Source organism: Callospermophilus lateralis, chromosome 18, assembly GCF_048772815.1.
Source record: "Callospermophilus lateralis isolate mCalLat2 chromosome 18, mCalLat2.hap1, whole genome shotgun sequence".
In the NCBI taxonomy this organism is placed as follows: domain Eukaryota; kingdom Metazoa; phylum Chordata; class Mammalia; order Rodentia; family Sciuridae; genus Callospermophilus; species Callospermophilus lateralis.
In genome coordinates this window covers 32000347-32017496 of record NC_135322.1, presented here as the reverse complement: position 1 = coordinate 32017496, position 17150 = coordinate 32000347, and the positions used below count along the sequence as shown (strand labels likewise).

Here is a 17150-nt window from a genome sequence, read left to right as displayed (position 1 = left end):
GAAATTATTTCCAAGACATTCTTTCAAACACACTTACCTAGAAACAATGTTTTTAGTTGTAGATGGACACAGTACCTTTCTTTATTATTATTTATTTTTTATATGGTGCTGAGAATCGAGCCCAGCACCTCACATATGCCAGGCAAGCACTCTACTGCTGAGCCACAGTCCCAGCCCAATGTATTGAAGTTTTTTACAAAGAGCATATACTTTAAAAAATAATGAATAAAAGATAGGTAATCAATAACATATAATCCTTCTTTAGAGTGTCTAAAATAATGTTGTCTAAATGACAAGAATGGTGGTGGGCTATTTCAGAGATATATGCAGAAGCTTGAATAATTGCCATACATTGTTTGTTGTGTATTTTTGTGCCTTAAACAAACAGATGTTTTCAGAGAACAAATGTGAACAGTCACCCATAATCCATGCATAGATTTTTCATTTTAAGCATTTCAAAAACCATTATAGGTTTACAATGACCTTTACAGCTCCAGCTTTATCCAGTTCATCCTTCTTTGAGCTTGCACAATGGTTTAGTGTTTGGGTTTGTTTTTGGCATTTGTGTGAATTACCTAATTTAAACTCAATTACAAAGTTAGAAGCCAAATTTTTAGACTTGAAATAACTTCAAGAATACATGGGTTTGTTACACATTGTATGGTTTAAAGTGAAGTAATAAAATCCCAAGCATTGTCATTTTAAAGGAAACATACATTTCACATCTCATTAGCCATATTTTAAACTAATTAAATCTACTGATAACTAGTACTTTGCTTACCTAAGTATTTTAATTACAATTTAATTCTGTGAATAGGCTATCTTTATATATATTTTATTAACCTTTTTTAAAAGTATTTGGTTTTGAAAGTCTAGGAGTTTTTAAAATTGCTTTGGGAGATATTTATTTTAAAGGAAATTATAAAATGTAATAATAAATCTATGGAATTTTATAATACGGTTATAAATAATAATATATAATTTTAAAAGTTTATGAAATGGTTAAAATTTTTTGAATCTCTTACCATGCTTTAGCCATAGTCAAGCTAGTTAGAAAATATTGATACTTGATCAATACAGTGATACTTAAAAACCAACCAATCAGAAATAGTCCTTGCCTTCGAGAAACTCACAGTAGCAAACAACACAAAGAACAGGAATTATATACAGGTTTCTGCCCTATTAAAATTTCCTTTCCCATAGCCCTTTATGTATTTTATCATACCAAGGATATTATAGTTGCTTAAGAAAATTTTTACTTCACTCATAACTATATACTTTATATCAACAAATATAACTCCCATTTTGGAAAGTGGGCTTTTTCTATAGTCACAGTAAATTTTTTCTTGTAGCGTTTAGATATTTATTATATTGGAATTTTTTCTCCTACCAAATGATGAAATTTCTATCCTGATATAACTGGGGATATTACATTCTTGAAGTCATTTAATAAACTTCTGGTACCTTTTTACTTGATCATAAAGTCATAAAATTATAATTTCAGGGGGACATTGTAGAAACAACATCAAATTCTACCCTTTCACTTTTTCAATTATACAGTACAACTCTGAATCATTATTTTTGTTGGTAAAGTTTTGGGTTGGTATTTATTTTGTTTTATTTTCTGACTTCAAAAGTAAGACAGCCTGTTTTAAAACATTTAGAAAGTCTAGAAAAGCATTTTTTTAAAGTTATACTCTTTGCCACTTCATAGATATGACTACCATGAATATGGAACCTTCTCTGTTTCCTTCTGTTGGTTGCTGAAATTTCAAGCACACCAAAAGAAACAGTAGCAATGAAAGCTGATTCAGAATCTGGAATTATATAATCTTTAATTTGTTTTAGAAACAAAGCAACACTAGCAAATATTTATTATTTATCATGCACCATAACTTCTGCCAAGTGTTTTACAAGGTTGAACCATGTTAGCATCCTCTATATGATAATTTTAAATGATAATATATGCCTTTATAAAATAGTATAATGCTATATATTACGTAAAGAAAGAAAACAGAAATTAGCTTACCAAGTACCATATTGTAGCCCTCATTTTTCTTTGCATTTCTTACTTTAGAGAGGATGTATCATCCATGATTCATTCAGACCCCAGCTTTTCAAGACTCTCCCTCTTATAGATAATTTTGTTATATGTGAGCTACCTTATACAAAAGGCCCTTTAAACCCAGACTACTTCCTGCTGTGCTAGGGCACAGTATTAAGCACCTGAAACTAACTAATATCAATGTAGACTGCATTTAGGATTCATAGAATTTAGGAGTTTTTATAAACTTTATAAATTATTTTATCCAGCTATATTACTTTGAAGATTTTTCTAAAACCATAAGGAGAACACAGTGAAGTGATTGGCTAATGACTACACATCCCATTAGCTAACACAGCAAGAAATCCTCACTTGATGAAATTTCATGTACAGCATGAGTAGGATGCCTGAAGGGACCAGAGCTTATAGTATTTAGCCAGTGTTGATATCAGATATTCACTTCAAACTGTGCTCTTATCAGCACTCACAACCTACAGACACTATAATTAATCTGGCATGAATAGAAACTAAGTGGTGGGGGACCTAACTATTCATAAGATAAACTACTAACATATATAGAACTTATACTGTATTTTATTTCCCAGCAGGACTTAATTCAGTTCTTTTTTTTTTTTTTTGAAGAACTTATGTCCAATTTTAATAAACTACTATTTAAATCATATTCCTGATAAGTCTGTCAGATTAATATACTGAAAAATAAAAGGCAAGAAGCATTAAAATGTTCTTTATATGCTTATAAGTTTCAAGAAATCTAATACTTTTCAGAAAGTATTTATTTCATTAACTCAAGAGGGAAAGAAGAAAGTACACAATGGATGTGAAAGTGTGTCCCTTTTTTTCCTAAGATGATGGCTCACCAGAGGATGTTAGTGATAAGGGCCAAAGTTTAAAGTAAAATTTCATTAGCAGTGTAATTACTGACAGTGGCTAAAACATAATTTTTTTCTACCTATGTCAGATATACAAAGCTAGAAAAACCCAGAAGCTATATAGTGTAAGTCTACCTTATCTGCTGGGGCGGCATGCACATGTCCCTAGAAAAGGATGAAGTCATACTATAGGTGAAATAGTTTCAGATTTAGATCAGGTTGACCTTTGTATTGGTAATGATGGGAGTTTTGAGTCCCTAATTCAATAGTATTAAACAAGCTTGTATTATCAAGCTATAATAATTATTATAATTAAGCTCAAGGATTAGTATTGTTCCTTCTTGAATCTGTGGTTGCAAAAACTAAGTAAATGCATATCTCATTTGTAGTATGTAGGCATCTTTTTGTAACATGTATGTGATGTACATGTAGTACATCTAGGTATATATTAATGTTTAATAACATCTACTTTGACTTTTATCATATACAATTTTTAGTAGAGAAAAATCTCTAAGATGTGAAAGAGTTAAGATTATATCAACTAACATTTTGATTCTAACAAGGTGAACATCAAACTTGAAAGCAAATCTTGTTTTAAAAAAAACTAGATGTAAGAACTACATTTTTAGTTTATTATGTACAAAATGAAAGAGACTAATATGTAATTTTGAGTAAATACTTTTGACAATGCTAAACAAGACACATTTTACGTTATACAGAAAATAAAATCATTCACCGATTGCCATATCCCATCCAAGTACTAACCAGTCCCAGCCCTGCTTAACTTCCAAGATCTGACATGATTGGACGCATTCAGGGTAGTCATAGAAATAGGAATATATGTTCTTTAAAGGACTTAGTGTCTTGTTGAAGGCTGTGTCCATATGATCTTACAAAAGAGATGTATTCACTTTGTGACCTTGAGTTATATTTATGTGGAATTTTTAAGTTTCCTCTTCTGAAAAACAAAGGAAGAGATGGGGAACAACTAAACTAATTTCATGTTTTCATATGACGATTGAAGTAAAAGCATTTCTAAAAGTAAATTCATGTTCTGAGCTTGATACTTCTTGGAAGATCAATGAATGTTTGCCAAAAAGGTGGATGATAATTTTATCTATATATTAAAATGTTCAAGATTGCACCCAGAAATTCTATTTCTATGAATTTATCCCCAAGGTAAAGGTCTGAGGTATACCAAAGATCTTTGCAAGAATGAACTATAACAGCAACAATTATCTTCCCAATAGTGTTTTGGTTGTTTTTTGGTACTAGGGATTGAACCCAGAGGCACTAGCTCTTTTTATATTTTATTTTGAGTCAGAGTCTCACTAAGTTGCGCAGGGCCTCGCTAAATAACTGAAGCTGGCTTTGAACTCGTGATCCTCCTGCCTCAGCCTCACAAGCCACTGGATTATAGGCAGTTGCCACCGCACCCAGCCCCAATAGTGTTTTAAGAGAAAAAGTTGGCTTCTGAGGTAGGGAAGACCTAAAAGTTCTTTCTAGTAAGAACTTTTAGGTAAATCATAAACACATACATAATGGAATACCATGCAATTATGCATGGTATTAAGAACTTTTAGGAACTTTTAAGAACTTTTAGGAACTTTTAGGAAGACCTAAAAGTTCTAGTACTTTTAGGTAAATCATAAACACATACATAATTGAATACCATACAATTATGTGGAGAAAGTTTAGGTTTAATTAACTACCCCCCAACAAAGCAAATCACAAAGTAGTGTGTACTATGATTTTGTTTATGTGATTTTTTTTAATAAAACTATATGTGGTATCAGTCTTTTTGGGCTTCTATAACACAATACCACAAGCTGTGTAACTTAAACAACAGTAATTTCTTTCTCTCAGTTTTGAAGCCTAAAAATCTAAAATCAATGTTCTGGCAAGTTAGATTTTATTCTGAGGCCTCTTGGGTCTAAACATGACCTCTGTGTATATGGGTGGGGAGGTGTCAGGGAGGCCCACACACATGCACATAGAAATAACAAGTTCTTCCTTTTCTTATAAGACACTAATCCTATCAGACATCATGAACTCATTTAACCCAAAGCCTGACTCCAAATATTTCCACACATCAGGTTAGGACTTCAACATATGAATTTGAGGGGATAATGTGATACTATAGAGACAGGGGAAAATCAAACTTTCTTTTATCAAACATTCTGATGCCATCTACCTGGAAACGGTGTCAGATACCACAGATTGATGTTTTACCCCCACACTGCTGCCCCCACTTCAGATGTCACTTGCAAGTCCCAGGTTGTAACGTGTACTTCTGAGTGACTTTTGGATGATTGGGATGTATGTGGGTTTTTTTGTACTTCTGTTTAAAAATTCTTTCTATAATAAGTGAGCATAGAGCTGGGGGGAACGAGAGGATTAAAGCATGATAGCTAAAGGGCACAAGATTTCTTCCTGAGAAGATGAGTATGTTCTAAAATTGCAGTAATGGTTGCATAATTCTGGGACTATAGTAAAAGAAAAGTGAATAATACATTTTAAACAAGTAAATTATATGATAGATGAAATAATTCATGTGTGTATCTGAGGTTTTGGAAATAACACTGGCAAAGATGGAATGTGTTCTCCCACACTGCACATTTCTGTCTTATATTTTGACTGTTACTCAGTTTTTTCAGTGAGGATTTCTCCATTTACATGGCACGCATTTTTTTTACTATCAACAAGAATGTACATATATACAAAATAACTAAAGAACAGTGGAAAATACTTTCTATTGAGTGGAATTATACATGCTATAAAATTATTAGGGTCAAAGAATGCTCCGTGAAGATAACAGATAAGGACTTTGATCCATAGGATGGTTAAAATTTGGATAACCAAAATAGGAAGCCATAATCACTGTAAGAGAATGAACAGGGAGAAAGACTAGCTGTCCTTCTTGCATGCTGTTGAAGGTTTATAAGAGAGCATACTGACATATGAACTGATGAGTAGACATCTATGACAAAGATAATATTTTTATTAGTGACCCAATAATTAGATACTTAATAGGGTTCTTCAAACACAGCCAATTTGTGTGTGCGTGTGCGCGTGTGAAAAAAATTATTTTAAGGAATTGGCTTATTCAGTTTATGAAGCTGGCAAGTCTAAAACCTGCAGAGTGAATACCCCATTAAACCGGAGAATTCTCTTCCTAGAGGGAGGCTCATTCTTTGATTCTAATCAGACCTTCAACTAATTGGATGATGCTCATTCACATTGTGTAAAGCAATCTGTTTTTCTTAGTTTATCAATTTAAATATTTATCTCATCCATTAGTATTAATATTTTTGATATTGGGGATAGAAACCGGGGCTACTCTACCACTGAGCTTAATCCCCAGATTAAGACTGGGGTTCACCGAGTTGCCAAGGAGTTCACTAAGTTACAGAGGCTGGCCTCAAACTTACATCCCATCTGAGAGCCTTTTGACCCAATCAAATTGACAAAGAAAATAAACTATCATACTTAGTATTTAAATTCTTCGTCAAAGAGAGGCTATGATAAAATGTGTGGACTAAGAAGATGAATATTTCAACAATGTTCAGAAGTTTAAAATAGATGGAATCAAGAGGACAGAACCATGAGGACCAGCTTGGAATAGTCGTCTAGATGTGAGGTAAGACTATAATATAAAGAAGATTGTAGCGATAGGTATTGACAGAGGAAATAAGGTAATAATGATGAATATAGTTTGATGAATCTTTACATAGTTAAAAATTATATAAATTATAGCCATACCCATTCTAAAATAAAATATATGCATTTATCTCAGAAGAATTCCCCCAACTCCGTCAGTAGCCCCTCCATAGATGTAGCCACTATTACTTATGTAGCCACTGAACTGTCACCATCAATTAGCTTTCCCTGTTTCTGAACAGAATATAAATGAAATCATACAGTATGTACATATTTGTTTGGCTTCTTTCAGTCAGCACTGTGCCTGTGAGATTCATCTAACACATGTTTAAACATAATCTTACTAAACATTTGCCTGCATCTTTGTTTATTACCTTAAGGTCAGAACTTAGCCTCCCTCATCCTAATAGCTCCATATCATTTCATATTATGGATATTTATTACTTTATTTAGCTTTTTCTCAGTGGATATTTAGGTGGTTTTTCAATATCTCATAGACATGAAATAGAGTAGGAGGGACTGCAATTTTAATATTAATAATTACCAAAATACCAAAAATGCATTTGTATTTATTACCACCAGCATATGATATTGTCCAGTTTACCACATACTCCTCTGAGAGTTCTAAAATAAATTACTTATTTTATAAGAAAGAAGTAATACATACAAATGGTTAAAAAAAAAAAGAGGAGGAGAAAGAAGAAAATACTATGTGGTGAAAAGTTAGTGTTCCTTTCACTCTGTCTCTTCCCAGAAAAAAACTTATTTGTGTCTGCCCGGAATATTTTATGCATATACAAATATATATAATACACACACACACACACATATCATATTTTTGTATTACATAAATAATAGCTCCAGACTTTACTTTCTATGCTTAACAATATATCATGGAAAGTATATAACAGCAGTATAATCTAGAGCTGCCTCATTATTTTAGCTGCTGAAGAGTATCACATAGTAAGAGTACACCATAATTCCTTACTAACAGATACCAATGTTATCTTCACTCTCTTATTATAAATAATGCTGCAACAAATATCCTGTGGATAAATCCCCCAAAACTAGAATTGTTAAAAGAATATATATATGTATATGTGCTTGTATATGTATATATACACACACACATTTTTAAAATAAACTTTATTGAAATATACAGAAAAGCATACATAAATATTCAGTTCTATAAATTTTCCAGAGTAAAAGCACTGATGTAATTATTCCCAGATGAAGAAACAGATATTACCAACATTCCTAACTCTCTTTATCCCCCCAGTTCACATAAGGAGAACCACTACTTTGATTTCTAACACAATAGATTACTTTTGCCAGATTTGAAAGGTTATATTGTAGTCTTTTATTTTAATAGCTATCCTTTTGCATAAATTTTATCAAACTTATGTAGGAAAATACATAAATCTAGCATCTTTACCTGTCCAGGGACTTTATAAATGACAACTTCAAAAGTTTAATAAGTGAATTAAATATTATGTAATTTTTATTTTGCCTCTTATAATGAGTGAAGGCCAGAATCTTTTCATATGCAGTAGAATCTTCTTATCTGGAGAGAATATATTTCCTGACCCCCAGATAACCTCAAATACTACTGAGCTCTATGTATACTGTTTTTTCTTATACATACGTATGATAAAGTTTAATTTATAAGTTAAGCCTAAGAGATTAGTAGTAATAATTGAATAGTTATAACAATATACTGTAATAAGTTGTGTGATTGGGTCTCTTTCTCTCCTCCCCCGCTCTGTATTTCTTTATATATCTTATTATATTGTTCTGACCTCATTGACCACTAACGAGTGGGGTAGAGTGTCTCAATTTTTTTCTTATTATTTTCATTTTCTGTTCTGGACATTACTTCTGAAATTCTTTATTTTCTCTTAGGTTATTTTATAACTAATATCTATAAATCTTTTTAATATATATTACAAAAATATTCATCCCCTTTGTCACTAGTCTTTTAAATTTTTATGGCATCTTTTTTATTTTGTAACAGTTTTAATAAAATCTGATTCACATATCATACCATTAACCATCTGAAGTATACAATATTCAGAGTTGTGCATCCCTCACTGCAATCATTTTTAAATATTTTCATTACTTCAAAAGAAACCCCCAGCCCCACAACCCTTAGGTAACCTCTCCTCTGACTATTCTGGACATTTTATATAATTAGAGAATCATATAATATGTAGTCTTATGTTACTGACTTCTTTCACTTAGCGTATTGTACTTTATTCCTTTCAATTGCTAAATTATATCCCATTACATGTGTATACCACATTATCTGTATCCATTCATCTGTTGATGGATATGTATATTGTTTTCACCTTTTTGCCAAAATGAATAATGCAGTTGTGAATATTTGTGAACAAGACATTGTATGAATATTTCTTTCCTCTTGGGATATAGCTGCAGTGAATCACTTGGTCAAATAAGAGCTCTTAATTAACCTTTTAAGGACTGGCTAAACTTTTTTCCAAAGCACACACCATTCCACATCCCTCCAACATCAATGTATGAGGGGTTCCAATATATTCACGTCTTCAATAACATTTATTTTCATCTGAATTAATTATACTTGTACTTGACTATGAAATGTTAAATAATTGTGGGTTGGGGGTTTTTTGTTTGTTTTTGGTTTGGGTTTTTTTTTGTGTGTGTGTGTGTATGTATGTCTGTGTGTCTGTGTTAAGGTGTGTTCTTTTTAACTCTCTCAAAATTTTAATTGTGGCTAAAAAAAAAAAAAAAAACATGTTACATAAAGTGTGTCATCTTAAACACTTTTTAAGGTATAGTTCAGAGTGTAGGGATATTCACATTGTTGTAAAACACATCTCCAGAACTTTTTCATCTTGTAAAACTGAACCCATTGAACAACAACTCCCCTTTTTAACTTAACCCAAGCCCCTGGTAAACACTATGTAGAATAGTGTCTGTCTCTGTGAACCTGACTCTTCAGATATCTCATTAAGTGAAATCATACAGTACAACCATCCTTTGGTGTCTGCAGGTATTTGGTTCCAGGAATACCAACTTCCTCTGCAGATAACAAAATCCAAGGGCTCAAGTCCTTATTAAAATAGCATAGTATTTGCATATAAACTATGCATATCCTCCCCTGTACTTTTAATGATCTCTAGATTATTCATAATATCTAATACAACTTAAGTACTATGTAAATAGTTATTATTATTGATTAGGTAATAATCACAGGTAAAGTATCTGCATGTTCAGTATAGATGGACTATTTTTTTTTAACATTTGCAGTCCTCAGTTGCTTGAATCCTCAGGTATTGAACCTGAAGATACAAAGGGCCAGCTGTCTTTGTCTTTATGACTTTGTTCACTTACTGTCTTCAAGGACCATCAGTGTTGTAACACGTGATTCTATTTCCTTCATTTTTAAGACTGATTAATATGTATTTAGCACATCTTATTCATTCATTCATGGATATTTGGGTTGCTTTTACCTCTTGGTTATTATAATTCTACTATAAACATAGCAGTGTTCATATACTGTTCCCTAATGAGCATTTTTTCCTGAGCTTATTGATTATGCCATCTCTGGAAAAGTGTCTGTTCAGATTCTTTGCCTACCAGATCAGTTGTCTTTTTATTAATAAGGTGTAAGAGTTCTTTTATTATTAGGTATCTGCCAGATTATAATTTTTGTTTTGAGTTAAAACCTAAGCTTTATTTTTCTTCAACTAGCAATTATCCAGTTTATTTAATAAATAATCCATCTTTTCTCATCCTTTAAAAAATATTTATTGAAGAAATATATGGTATTAGATACTGGGGAAAATAAGCACAATATGATGCAGAGCTAACATCCAGGTACAAAGACAGATGTATGAGTAAAGGATTACTATTGAGCAAGATAATGGTTTAAATAAAGGTTTGTGAAAAATATCTGGGGGCCATTGGAAAAGTATCATTATCTACTTAGAGAGGAGAAAAACAAACTGAGAAGTTACGACAAGGAAACTTTCAGAGTAAAATAGCAAGAACCATGCACTATGCCAAAGTAGAAAATCTAATATTATAAACCCATTTTGCAAGTGTAAAATACTTTTTCACTCTTTCCTCAAGTTGAAGTTAATGTAAATATACTACAGATATCTTTTGTGATGCTCATTTCTTGGTGCCTGTGTACTTTACCTATTCTATGTTCTGGTTTATTTGGACTGCTATAACAAAATACCTTAGATAAGGTAATTTATACACAATATCAATTTGTTGCTTATAATTCTTAATGCTGGGAAGTCCAAAATCAAGGTAAGGATCATTCTTCTTCAGATGGTGCCTTGTTGTATCGTCACATGATAGAAGGGAGCAAGGGAGTTTGCCGCAGTCCGGCTGCAGCAAAATATCCGGGGGGTGACAAATAACTTGTGTACGTTGATGCAGCAGGAATAGGAGCCGTTTATTGTAGGACAACCGAGGTATTTATACATTTTACACAGTTTATCTTAATTAGCATAAACTAGATTCAGCAGTCAACCAATAAGGAATTTCCACACTTAATGGCTTGCTTTTGTTACTTTATAAACCACTCCCTCTGGTATTTGGCCAGGTGCCATCCAGACTTGTTTACAGACTTTAACATTTCTCTGGCAAAATAACAGGTGCCAATCTGACTTGTTTACAGACCTTAACAGGAGTTGGCTCAACTTTCTTTTATCAGGATAAAAGAAATAATCCCATTCATGAAAGTGGAGTCTTCATGATTTAATTTCTTTCCATAAGCCCTCATCTCTTAATCTTGTCATTGATTGTTAGGTTCTAACATATGAATTTTAAAGAGACACCAACATTTCTAATATAGTGATTATTATTTTACATTTATGTAATATGAATAAACATAAGAAGCCATAGTCTTACAAATATTTTTAATCCACAGATATTCATAATTTAATTAAAATAATTTATGCTTACTGAGCAGAACTGTCAATTATTATTTTATTTATAACACATAAAGTGTTTAATAGCACACAATACCTGCTTTCTTAAAAAGGTATCACTTCACCAAAAGTGATCAAACTATAGTTCTATTTCAAAACTCATGTTACTTATATAAACGTTGTATAGATATTGTAATCTTTTTCTTTTTTTGGTGATCATAGAATAAATTTATCACTAAATTATTTCTGTGTATTTGTACCCAGAATTTTTGACAAGATAAATGAAAAAAAGTTTTGTTTGAGATATAAAGTGTTAAGTGCTCTATTTGTTTTTTCAGTATACATTTTAATTGGTTTGCATTTAGCACCTCTCTGACAGATTCTAAGTCATCCTTGGAATTTAACTAACCAAGTGGAAAATAGAAATGACAGTAGGTACAGTATAATATAGCCATAATTAATTATCTCACCTATATAATATACAAAACAGCACCATTTTGACAGCATAGTAAAGGTTTTTGAAATATTATAAAGTAAATAGCAGAAATTTAATTGGTTCAGATCCAAAGAAATTAAAAGGGTTTCTGCTTGTGGTCATCAATCAATTGGTGTATTAATGGGTTATGGGAGGAAATTAAAGCTCATTTTCAATATAAGCTTACATTATAACAGGAATAATAGCCTGTTCTTTATTTTTCCACAGTTCTTAGTGGTCTGTGTTCTAATGACTGTCCTCGTAAGATAACAGTAAGTAAACTTAATTCTTGTTCATAAATATTTCTATGAGAAGTCTCTGCCTTGTAAATAGATACACACAAAATAGTAGTTACATGTTATAATTAAAATTGTCATTACTAGTTACTCAAAAAACTTTTCTGGAATTTATTATCTTTCCTAAAGGTATTTTTCAGAGTAAGGATCACCTCATTTATGAAGCATTTTCTGGTATCCTACCATCATTTCTGGACATTTTGGCATTTATAATTTTGATCACTCATAACATTTTTTAGATTAGATGCCTCTCTATACTAGACTGTAAGCTCTTAAGGTCAAGAACCTTGCCATTGATCCTTGTATACCTGAAATAGAGCAAGGGTCAAATACATACTAGGCAATAGATGACTTTTTCTGCATGGCCTTAATATTGGCCTTCTGTCTAATGGAACAGTTCAGTAAAATAATTTTTTTTAAAAAAAGGAAAGAAAGAAAGTAATCAAGTTTACTCTTCTAAGTAGCTTTTTCATGTAAAATATAATGAGGATAATACATTATATGAGAAGGCATGGGCAGGGCTATGGTTATATCTCAGTTGGTTGAGTGCTTGCCTCGAATGCACAAGGCTCTGGGTTCAATCCCCAGCACCACAGAGAGAGAGAGGAAGAGAGAGAGAAGGCATGTTCATACATATATGTGTGTTTATTCATGGACCTGCTTGGGTCTCTCAATCACCCTTATTTCATAAAAAAATAAATAAATAAATAAAAAATTGTCCCCCATTTAAACACAAGAAAACAAGCCTAGTCATAAAGTTGTTTAATAGTAAAACTGCAACATAAAATTAGGTGTTGTGATTATAGTTTCATATTCTTTCTATCCCATTAAAGCACTATATTCCCAATATTATATATATAATTGGGAAACTTCTATATTTAAAACATGTGGAAACAGATCCTGACCCAGAGATTTAATCTGAACTCTACTTGGGAGCAATACCTCTGAAGTAGTGAGGATTGGCAGGGGGAGAAAGGTTCGTCTAAAATGCTTTGGGATCTCTGAAGCTATGATGATGGCTCTAGTTGGGGCAAAGGGGTCTGACCTTTGTACTCCTTCATTGCACTGAGACAATACCAGGAGTAGATTATAATATCTATGACATCACTCCTCTTTTGTTGAGAACAAGTTCCAGGTAGGACCCAGCTGTGAGAAAATAGCAGCTAACACTTCAGAAAGCCCACAGAACAAGTGTCAGAGTTCTGGAAAGATCTGGATGATGCATCACTATATCCACTACTGACACCAAAGCATTTACTGCAAGGAAAGGATTGTTATACTGAAATAGATTTTATATTGTTATATTTAATCAATTAATATAAATCATAAAATAAAATATTTTAATTTTATAGATATTAATGTCCATTAATATTAACAGATGTTAGTATTTTTATGATTTTTTTAGTTGTAAAATGAACAGAATATCTTTATTTTATTTATTTATTTATTTTTATGTGGTGCTGAGGATCAAACCCAGTGCCTCATGCATGCAAGACAAGTGCTCTACCACTGACCCATAACCCCAGCCCCCAGATGTTAGTATTAATAATAGATATTAATTTAAATAGATTTTATGCTATAATATTTAATTGCTATAATGAAATAGATTTAGACTGAAAAACATAATGATTAATGTAGAGGCCTTTCTCTGCCCAAAAAAGAAACTGCTGTAATATATCCAGCACAAGTGAAAGACTTAAATAGAGAGAAAGGAAACCATCCAAAGCAATTCTTTCATTATAATGAAACTGGGATCTTCTAGAAGATGCCAGCTAGAACCTACATTCCTAAAAGTGCAAAGAATGATCCAGGGCATAAAACATGGAAGGGTACTTTGGTACTGCATGGCAACACTGCAGGCTACATGAGAAAACATGCCAGGCGTAGTATTCAAAGCAAAGAACCATGGACTCTCAAAAACAAATTATATTTTGAGAGTAAGAGAGAGAGAAAGCCACATTCACATAACTTTTATTAGAGCATATTGTTATAATTGTTCTATTTAAATTAAACTTTATTATACTTATACATATGTAGGGTAAAGTGCTATCTATGGTTTTAGGCATCCACTGGGGGTCTTGAAATGTATCCCTTGAGGATAAAAGGGGTCTAATGTACCTTACATATACTTGTTCCATCCTTACTATAATCCTATTATATAGATACTCTGACCATCCCTAATTAAAAGTGAGGAAAGTGAAACTCAGAGAAATAAAAATAACTTGCCCAATGTCACACAGAAACTATGTAGAAAAGAAGAAATTTGAACCCAGAATGTGTGTGTGTGTGTATAATGATTACATTATTATTTTCAGAATTTGCAAAGGAAATATTTAAAATATTCTCAAAATATGAAATATATAGTAAGAACTCACAGGCTTTGGGTTGTTGTATTAGCTAATGCTTCCATAACAAAATATTATAAACTGGGTAATTTAAACATCAGAAAATTATTCTTACAGATCTGGAGAATGGAAGTCCAAGATCATAGTGCCAGGCATGCTGATATTCTCATAGGTTGAGCTCCTTGCATATTAACTTTTTAGGTTTCACATCAAGGAATAACTGGAAAATTAGTATTTCTTTCTTTTTTTCTTTCTTTCTTGGAAAATTAGTCTTTCTTTCTTTCTTTCTTTTTTTTTTTTTTTTTTTTTTTTTTGGTACTATAGACTAAACTCAAAGATGGTTTGCCACTGAGCTATATCCCTCGCTTTTTTTTGTTGTTGTTGTTCCTCCACATTTTTTATTGGTGCATTATATTTGTACATAATGATGGGATTTATTGTTATATTGTGTATACGTACAAATATGTAACAATATAATTTGGCCAATATCACTCCCCAATACTTTCCTCCTCCCTCTCCATCTCCCACCACTTCAGCCCTTTCTTCTGCTGATCTCCCTTTGACTGTCATGAGATTAGCTCCACATTTCTTTCCTTTTTTCCTAACTTCTGCATATAAGAGAAAACATTATAACCCTTGACCTTCTGAGTTTTTTTGCTTAATGTGATAATCTAGTTCCATTCATTTTTCCACAAATGATATAGTTTCATTTTTCTTAATGGCTGAATAAAACTCCATTGTGTATATATATGTACCACCTTGTATTTATCCATTTATCCATTGATGGATTCCTAGGATGGTTCCATAGTTTGCCTATTGTGAATTGTGCTTCTATGAACATGGATATGCATGTATTTCTATAGTATGATGACTTTAATTCTTCAGGATAAGTACCAAGTAGTAGTATAGTTAGTTGGGTGTAGCCTAGTCTTTTGAAGAACCTCCATACTGATTTGCATAGTGATTGAACTAATTTATAGTCCCACCAACAGTGTACAGTGTTCTTTTTTTCCACATCCTCTCCAGCATTTATTATTTGTATTCTTGATGACTGCCATTCTGACTAGTGTGAGATAAAATCTCAGGGTAGTTTTAATTTGCATTTCCCTAATTGCTAGTAATGTTGAACATTTTTTCATGTTTGTTGCCCATTGGTATTTCTTTGAGAAGTTCCTTTTAATCCATTTGCCCATTTATGAATTGAGTTATTTGGGTTTTTCTGTAAAGTTTTTTGAGTTCTTTATATATTCTGATGTTAATCCTCTTTCTGAAAAGTAACTAGCAAAGATTTTCTCCATTCTGTAGGTTCTCTCTTCACACCCGTAGTCAGGAGGATCTCGAGTTCAAGACCAGCCTGGGCAACTTATCAAGATAACTCCATCTCAAAATTTATAAAACAGGGAGGACACTAGTGCTATAACTCAGTGGAAAATGCCCCTGAGTTCTATCCCAGTACAAAAAATAATAATAAACCAGGTATGCATATGCCTGTAATCCCAGCAGTTCAGGAGGCTAAGACAGAAGGATCACAAGTTCAAAGCCAGCCTTCACAAAAGCAAGGCGCTAAGCAACTCAGTGAGACTCTGTCTCTAAATAAAATACAAAACAGGGCTGGGGATATGGCTCAGTGGTCAAGTGTTCAATCCCCAGTGCCCGCTCCCCCCTCCAAAAAAAAATAACAACAACATTGTGTTAATATAGCCTGTATATTATGAAAAATATATTTTCCAAATAACAAAGAGATCATCATCCTTTGTATAATTTCAATACTTTCAACATTTATTATAGCTTGTTTTAAGTTCTGTATTTGGCCTTTCCTGGAGAAAATTGTTTAATCCTTTTTGAAAGTGAGCAGTAAAGTCTCCAATTATTATTGAATTATCTATTTCTCCCTTCAGTTCTTCATATATTTTGGGACTCTATTGATAAGTGTATGTGTGCTTAAAATTGTTATGTCTTCTTGATGGACTGACCCTTTTTTCATGTCCTTTTTGTCTCTAGTAAAATTTGTATGTTAAAATCTATTTTATAGCCACTCCAGTTCTCATTGTTTTCTGTTAATGTGGTGTATTTTTCAATGGGTTTCATACAGTATAATCTTTGAATTTACAAAGTGTCTTTTTATAAAAAGTATATAACTGGATCGTACTGTTATTAATTATTCTGTAATTAATCTGTATCTTTTGTTAAGGGCATTTAATTCACTTTTGATAAGGCAGTATTTATGTATATCTTTTGTCTGTTTTGTCTTGAATTTTTTCATTCCTCTATTGCATTCATACTACTTTAATTTAGAATATTCTCTAGGTTATCTCTATATTTTTTAAGTTATTTTCTTAGTAATTGCTCAGAATTACAATTAACATTTTATCTCTGAAACAGTATGGTTCATATTTCACTTGTCTACAAAAACTGTATTCCATTATACATTTTTACTACCCCCTTTTTTGTGCTTTTATTGTCATACAAGTAACTTCTTCAAACATTTTGAGCCCAGGAACTTTATATTATTGCT

The 17150-nt window shown here is 32.1% G+C and overlaps 1 protein-coding gene across 1 annotated transcript in view; it reads left to right on the top strand.

Moving 5' to 3' along the window:
- Itfg1 (integrin alpha FG-GAP repeat containing 1) overlaps nt 1–17150 on the top strand; it is a 264556-nt gene that overhangs the window by 183403 nt on the left and 64003 nt on the right. The window contains exon 13 of the mRNA XM_076839473.2: nt 12223–12266. Coding sequence (XP_076695588.1) covers nt 12223–12266 — 44 coding nt within the window. The remainder of the gene's footprint in view (nt 1–12222; nt 12267–17150) is intronic.